Source organism: Psammomys obesus, unplaced genomic scaffold (genome assembly GCF_907164565.1).
Source record: "Psammomys obesus unplaced genomic scaffold, mPsaObe1.curated_primary_1811, whole genome shotgun sequence".
NCBI lineage: Eukaryota > Metazoa > Chordata > Mammalia > Rodentia > Muridae > Psammomys > Psammomys obesus.
Genome location: NW_026587216.1, coordinates 52,542,553 through 52,550,953, shown reverse-complemented (window position 1 = coordinate 52,550,953; position 8,401 = coordinate 52,542,553). Strand labels below are relative to the sequence as shown.

The window sequence follows — 8,401 nt, the reverse complement described above, 5'->3', positions numbered from 1 at the left end:
CTCATGGGTCCTCCCCTTAACTGAGGATAAGAGGATGAGGAAATGGAGGAGGGAATGAGGCTTGGACTGGGAGGAGAGAAGGGAAGGACACAGTGATCAGGCTATACAGTGAATTTAAATAGATAAACTTTACCAGAGTGTTGGGTAGGGGGGAGAACTGCCAAGATGGAAAAGTAGTCTTTCCTAGATCATCATGACTACAAGCAACCTCCAACATTTATGAAATTTTGCCTAGTAATGTATAAATTTAAATGCTTGGCTCACATTTATAAAATACTTTCCACTTGTAATGAAACTTTGCTTTATATACAAGGATTATTTTGTTATCCACAGGACCAAGCAGAAATGACAAGTAATCAATTTGAGTGTCAATTCTGCACAGCATCCCTTCTTGGGAAGAAGTATGTACTCAAGGATGATAATCTATACTGTGTCTCCTGCTATGATCGCATCTTTTCTAACCATTGTGAGCAGTGCAAAAGACCAATTGAATCAGATTCAAAGGTGGGTATCAGTTCAGTTCACACACGCTCGTAGGTAACTGCTCTAAAATGCTCATTTTCTGTTTCGACTTTACCCACATTTCCTACTGTGTGCTCACATCACGTCAAGATTCTTGGGACTGTTTTAATGCATGTTTTAATCTCACATTATCCTTAAGACAACTTTTGTGTGACTGTATGTATTTGTGTCTGTACACACACACACACACACACACACACACAGTATTTTTTAGAATGAGTAAAAGATAAAAAGTTAAACTATTTCCCCAGAGTTTTACAACTAAAATCTTGAGTCACTTCTGGAATAGCTAAAGTGTGTAAAAATACATTAAAAAAATTGCAAGTGTAAAAAATTCAAAGCCTGTGCTTTCCAACTTAAAAATCTGCCTTGTCTCCCTTACCCCCCTAGACTGCACCTTCTTGCATCACACTGTCCTCTTCTTTATGCTTATTATTAGCTTTCTTTTCTTTCTTTCCTTCCTTACATTTCTTTAATTATGTGTTGTGATTTGTTTGTTTGAAGTCTCGATGGACAGTAAGATACTGCAACCTGAAAATTTAAATTATTCCATGTAAAATCTCTCTGGTAGCTTACAAAAGGAAGATAGAGAAAATTGACAAAATCCAGCAAAGTTATTTTTCAGTGGTCTTTGGTGGCCAATCAAACAAGCCCCAGGCTTATACTCTTGATTACCCAGAGTCTCCTTTCCACAGATAACAGTATTAACAGCTCTCCCTCAAGCTAGTGGCAAAATGTACTGGTACTGGGATCCCAGGAGTCTCCCATCTTGTTCTAGAAAATGGCTTGTTTTATTGCAGGCACATTTAATTAACTTTATTTACTGTTTGAAAGGATCTTTGTTACAAAAACCGTCACTGGCACGAAGGCTGCTTCAAGTGCACCAAATGCCATCACTCTCTGGTAGAAAAGCCTTTTGTCGCCAAGGACGAGCACCTGCTGTGCACAGACTGCTACTCTAAGGAGTGTTCCTCCAAGTGCTTCCACTGCAAGAGAACCATCATGCCAGGTGAGATCCAAAGGGAGCTGTCTGCACTGCCCCGGGACTGCATCTCTCTCCATGGAGCACCAGGAGCTCACAACACTGCTGTGAGAAAGTGTTCTTGCTTGCTTTCTCTGGTTCCCAATTCATTCATCTATTCTTCTTGAACGAGTAAATCACAGTGCTCTGTGATGTTGGAGTTTTATTACAGTGTTCAGTGTCTTCTTGTTTTTCATACAGCTTACTTCATAGAAACCTGTTAGCCAGAGATAACTGAAGGGTAAAGCCTGTGCCAGAGCACAAGTGTGAACAGCCTGCCTTGGGCATAACCAATGTATTTCAGGGATGGTTCATTGTGAAAGACCGGAGATAGTCCTTATTTTTTAAACGTTCATTTATGCGTGTATTTTTCTCTGTTGGGAGTGTCAGAGGACAACTTTTGTGAGTTCTCTTTTTCCAACACATGAGATCCAGCATTCAAACTTAAATCATCAGGCATAGCAGCAAGCTTCTTTACTAGTTTTGCCTTTCCACTAGACAAAGGCACATCATTTCATAGATTTATACAAACTAGTTTGAGGGACATTATTTTGTTTGTTTATTTGTTTTGTGGGGGTTTTTTTGGGGGGAGAGGAGAAAACAGTCCATGTAAATACCTTCACTTCAAAATTAATTAAAATGAAATTTTATCATTTCCCCTCTCAATCTCCTCCTTCTGACCCCTCTTAAGTGTGTCCTGTTCAAATTCACAGCCTCTTCTTTCTCAGTCTTTGCTGTTACATAAACACATAAGCATATATGGATATAAATACAACCTGCTGAGTCCCTACAGTGTTTCTTGCAGCTGTGTACTCTAGCACTGACCAGTTAGTGTTAGATAACTAATTAGGGACTCATCCCTAGAAAATACTAATACTTCTTCTCTCAGCAGCCAATAATTGTAGCTCTTCACCTAGAGACGGGGCCCCATGAAACTCCCCCCCATTTATCTTAGAACATCAGCTGTTGCAATTGTTCAGGTCTAGCTTTAAGCATCCATGTTGTTGATACTTCATGGGTGCAGCTGCCTTCTCATACTGAAAAGGCACAATCTCATAGCAGATTTCCTGTTTCTCTTAAAATCTTACTGCCCTCTCTTTGCCATGTCCTTTGTTTTTTGGTCCTTTCCTATCCCTGTGGACAGCAGCATTAGAGCATGAATCAATCAGTCCTCCTGACTCTCATTATCACTGTTATCACTGTTATTATGAACTCAAATAAATTCAGAAGCCATTTCCATAATATGTATCTCAGAAGTAGTGCCCTGGGCATTTAGAGTTATCCCTCTGATGATGGCTCAGTCTCATTTTATCTATTATTATCTAATTATGTATCAATTTATCCACGAACCATTCCAGTCTCTACATGCAGGACTTTCCCATTGCTATGCAGAGACTGCAGGAGTTTTCTGTGATTAGTTCACCCTTATCATGGCAGAGTGGTAGCGGTCTTTTCTCTAAGGAATGTCTCAAAGTACAAAATGTGGTTTCTCTAAAAGGGCAATCAGTTTATGACTATTAAAATATTCAAAATAATTGAGGTATGTTCTCCTAAAGAAAGCACAAGTATTGTCTGGCTTATACTAACAGGGTCTTATTTTGGGATTTAGGTTCTCGAAAAATGGAATTTAGGGGCAACTACTGGCATGAAACCTGCTTTGTGTGTGAGCACTGCCGACAGCCAATAGGAACAAAGCCTCTGATCTCGAAAGATAGTGGCAATTATTGTGTGCCATGCTTTGAGAAGGAGTTTGCTCACTACTGCAACTTCTGCAAGAAGGTAACCACTATCTAAAGAGGGTAAATCTATAGAACCTTCCAGATCACTGGTGTTTTAGCTACCTTATATATTTGGAATGAAGTGACACTATTGTGCTATATCTAATGTACGAAGTAACCTTTAAATTTCAACACATCCCAAACTAGAACTGTCATAATGAAGTTGACTTACTGTTTCTAGTAGCCATAAAACTTCACCTGAGACCATGGATCAAATATTCAGTAATACACAGGTGACTTGATCTCCCAGTCCCATTGACTGCTTTATAGAGACTTTGCTCTGGGACAGGTACAATTCTCTTTGCCTCCTAGAAGACAAGTTCAACCCATGTAGTATTTCAGTGTTTCCATTAAGTGTTTCAGAGAAATAAAGATCTGCACCTCAGAGTGCTTGAGGGAAGCATGGTACTAGGAAACCTGCCTACTATTTTCTAGTAAAAATCTCTTTCGGTCTTGGAGCTCTGTGTTTTCAAGGAGAAGATCGGTAGACTTACACAGGTGACAGATCATGAGAAAAATCCAGTTGGGATAAGGACACAAATCTCAAGAGCTGTGATGTCCTTTGGTTCCCACTTCAGCACAAAAGGAAGCACCCTCTCTCTTATTCTCCCATTCAAAGCACACTTTCCAGCAGAGAAAAGTCATTTTTCAGAAACAAATGTGGCCTATGATTTCATCTTCCATGCTTTTATGTGACAAGCAACTTGTATTCATCATCTTGATGAACTATGTCTGTATTTCATAAAATATATATTGATATTATCGAAGAAACTCTCGACACATGAAGCGTTATGAGTTTAAATGGCACTCTGAACTGCAGGAGAATACTGATTCATGACAGTGTATGGGTACACTGGCTCCTGAGTACTGTGGTGCATTAACAGCGTTTAAAGACTACTTGTATATCGGCATGTGGACAACTGGAAGGTCATCGCCATTTCTCCAGGGGAGTGCACAGGCATGTAGGCATGCGCACAGGCTACAGGACTCCCTGCTTGTACTGGTAATAATCCCAGTGTTGCCTATGGAGCAAAGTGAGGAATACACTTGTCAAAGTTACCTCATGATGGTGACTGAAAGCGACAGTGAACAACAAGTCAGGACATGATCTAACACCTGATGAGTTCCTCAGTTATTACTTTTCCAGAAATTCTGACTCAGGAAATGATGATACAAGCAACAATCAAACCCTGTGGAATGACCTATGACATAAGAAGCCTCCTGGCTTGCTAGAGCCAATGGCTTTTACAGCACATGCTTGGAAGTAAGATGAGAAGGCTTACCCTGTTGTTCTGAAACATGAACGAGACTTGTGGAAGTGTCATGTAATTTGTTGATCACAAGAGAGCCTTCCTTTCAGTGCTTCTATAAAGATCCGAGATGTCCAGAACAAAGTGCTGTGTTTCCCAGGCTGTGGAACACTGCGGCTTTGTGGAGGATAGGATTTGAAGGCATTAGAAGTGCATGAAATGCTCTTATTGGATTGCAGATAGAGAATGCCTCAGATTTTTTCCTCTTTAATTTTTTAATTACACCTTAAGAACAGCTGTATATAAACGATGGGAATCAAAGCTAAGGAAAGAGATTCTTTTCAATTCAAACCACAAACAAAACTTTGCTTAAATAAAGCCAAACTACTTGATGTCCAGGACTTTGCATTCCTCCCCTGCCTACCCCCAACGCTAACTCTGCTTTGTTATATTAGACTTTTCTATTAAGAAACTGGTATCAGAAGGAGGAAAGAGAAACCCTCCCCTACCTGTGGACTTGGGCTGGGGCATGCGTGGAGAAGGGAGAGGAAGGGAGGGATTGGGAGGGGAGGAGGGAGGGAACTAGAAGGGGGATAGAAAGTAAAAAAAAAAAAAAAGTGTAATTAAAAATAAAATTAAATTAAAATTAAAAAAAAGAAACTGGTAGCTCAAACTGGAAGTGCTTTGAAGCCAAATTCCTCAGTGTAAACATAGAGTTAATGTGTCCTTCAATTCCTCAACTTCTCTCTGCTGTGCTTGGATGGCGCCTTGGGTAAGGCACTGGCTGGGTAAGAAAGGCCTCGGATCCCCAGGCGCCACATAAAGCTGGACCTGGGGGCACAAGTTTGCAACCAGAGCCAGAGCAGGTGAAACGGAGAACTCAAACGTCAGTGAGAGACCCTCCCTCAAGAATGATAGAGAGCAATAGACAAACCTCTAGCCTCTGCACACACACACACACACACACAGACATTATTACTGTCTCCACTTTGCCAGAGAAGAAACTTGTTCTAAGTCAGTGGTCAGATATTAGATATTAGATTTCATCTATGCTTCCTACTTCTTCAAAAAGAATATAATCACGGGTAAACTTTTTTTCAAGTGTTCCAGAGCTTTGGGATATATTATTTTGCTGAAAATCCATTTTTCAAGTTTCTGATCTTTTAAGCACTGCCTACAAATCATTTGACCAAACAAATCAAAGGAAGCCTGACTTTGCCGGTGCCTGCTGACAGGCATTTGAAGTCAGTCGGAGGCATTTTAAATTGCTTTCCTTCACACATACCACTGTGCTTCTCATTTACTTATTCAGGACACTACGCTTTTTCACTTCTAGAAAAATTGACTCACACCAAATATTTTTAGTTTCTGCAAAACCTGATATAAGGTTAAAGTGTGTTTAGAACATTTTCTCACAAACCTGTATGATAAGAAACAATATGCCTGTGTTTGTCAGAAAAGACGGCTTAAAGCAGGGTTACATTTTAACAGCCAGTTAATTTGATTCAGATCTGTAGCGGCGGTATCTTCAATATCACCTTTACCTGGTCTTTGTAAGAAATGGGCAGGAACATATTCCCGTTTCCTCTGCAGCTCTATGAAGAGATGATTGCAAAGAAGCTCCACAGAAAGATTTAACCAATATTTATCAGCCTGGTTCTCACTGATAAATATGTTTATCAGTGAGATGTTTCAGCCTTTAAAGTAACACCGGGATTATACTGGTTTTTAAAAGTATGTCATATGGGCTAGCTAAGTGGTACAAAGTCTTCTTAGCTTGCACAAGGCCCTTGGGTTCAATCTCCAGGACTATACAAGCAAAATGAAGACCTACTATGTGTCAGGGCCTCAATGTACAATGTTACAGATTCTGTGACTCTGTGGCCAGCTTTTACATGGGTGTCAGGAATCTAACCTCTGTGTATCATTTGAGACCTGAAGCTAAAATGTCACCTATTAGCTTCAAGCACTTTCTTCTTCAAAGTACAATATCAATGGCCTTCCAAGATGGTTGAGCACACTGGGCAGAGAATGTGCAAGTTTCAGCACTATCTCTGTAGCTGCAGCAAGAAAGGACTCCTCATCTACAGAAGGACTGAGTCTGTGACAGGTAGAGGTGTTGAGAATATCCAGAAAGAGCCGTCCTTAATCCAGGACTGAGGATGGGTAAAAAGTGAGTCATTGCTCACAATGATGGTGCTTTTCAGCTCCACTCACCATCTTCACTACCCAATGTTCTCACACATGCTCTTATGCTTTCAAGAAAAAGTGCTGTTGTTTCTGTTTGTTTTACTGTGTTTGACAGAATTCTTCAAGGTCAGATACTGATATAAATATGGAGTGTAGAATTATGTTAACCCTAGCAAAAGACCTTTGAAGATAGAAATAAGAAGCTCAGAGAAAGATGGAGTAAATCAAGTATCTGCTCCCTTCGTGGTCCAAGGTTGTTCTGCCTCTTTTCTGATCCATTCTTGAAGAAAATTGGACACGTTTTCTGTTTTGAGGTTCTATATAAGCTCTATAACATTTGGCTTCTCATGTTGTCTTCTAAAAGCACACAGATGTTTTCAAGGAAGCACCCTAACACAATGCAGTAGAGAGTTCAGAGCTCCAAGTGTGGGAACAGAGAAACATGAGAGTGCCTGAACTGCAAGGGTATCCATGCTCATCGCCTTTCCCATGATGCTTTGGCAGGTGATAACTTCCGGAGGAATAACCTTCCGTGACCAGATATGGCATAAAGAGTGTTTTCTGTGCAGCGGCTGCAGGAAAGAGCTTTGTGAGGAGGCATTTATGTCCAGGGATGACTTCCCATTCTGCCTAGATTGCTACAACCATCTTTATGCTAAAAAGTGTGCAGCCTGCTCCAAACCCATCACTGGTAAGTGCTTCAGCTCAATGTGGTACCTCCATGATACTCTTAGAACTATGCAAAATGCTGCCTAGTTAATTTAGGAAATGAAATAAAATATTTTCAATCACATTTTCTTTTGAGGTAAACACAAGCAGATACTCACTTATAAATTTAAATTTTACATGGACCCCTCAAGGAAGTGACAGTGTATAATTTAGGTGTCTACACTGTAAAAAGTAAATACTAAACCTGTAGATACAGTTTCGAAGGATATTCATAGTGCAAGACAGGAAAACAAGTAAGTTAAAGGTCAGAGAAAGCCCTAATAAAGGAGCCCAATTTGGGGTGCTTTAAAGAATTGGGAGGACAGAAGGGATACTATTAAATCAAAATTCTACTTTCTAATTAAAACACAAAAGGTTTTAATTAAACCCAAGTATTCCATAAAATAGCTGAAGATGTAATTAGAATAACATAGAAAGGAAATTAATTGAATTTCTTTTTAAGATGATTTTAACAAATGTGTTGCTTCTTTCCCTGTAATCACCTGCAGCAACTCTTGATTATGAAGGAAAACAATATAGTAATTTACTAAAGAAACAAAGTACATGAGACACGGCTTGAAAACTAATGTAGATGACAGATCGAGCCACGCTAAGTGGCTTCTCACAGGGGTTGGAAGAGTGCATGATGTTTCTCCCAGAACCATCTCCAAAATGTTAATCCAGTGGTAAAAAGGCTGAAGCCGGCATGAGTCTTGAGAAATCCAGCAGTTCTCCTTCCAGTCCATTTACTGTCACTAATGATGTGACAGAACTGTGGTTCTGCTTCCCCTTGCTAGTGTTCTTACATCATATTTCATTTTTTAGGTCAGATTGCGTATCACCAAATTAAAGGTTATTCCCTTTCTTCCTCCAATTTCAGATCTTTGTGTGTGTGTGTGTGTGTGTGTGTGTGTGTGTGTGTGTGTGTGTGT

At 39.9% G+C, this 8,401-nt stretch overlaps 1 protein-coding gene across 1 annotated transcript in view; it reads left to right on the top strand.

Annotated features, from left to right (window-relative positions):
• Window positions 1-345: 345 nt before the first annotated feature.
• Fhl5 (four and a half LIM domains 5) overlaps window positions 346-8,401 on the top strand; it is a 15,631-nt gene continuing 7,575 nt past the window's right edge. The window contains exons 1-4 of the mRNA XM_055603589.1: window positions 346-504; window positions 1,357-1,531; window positions 3,153-3,322; window positions 7,266-7,452. Coding sequence (XP_055459564.1) covers window positions 346-504; window positions 1,357-1,531; window positions 3,153-3,322; window positions 7,266-7,452 — 691 coding nt within the window. The remainder of the gene's footprint in view (window positions 505-1,356; window positions 1,532-3,152; window positions 3,323-7,265; window positions 7,453-8,401) is intronic.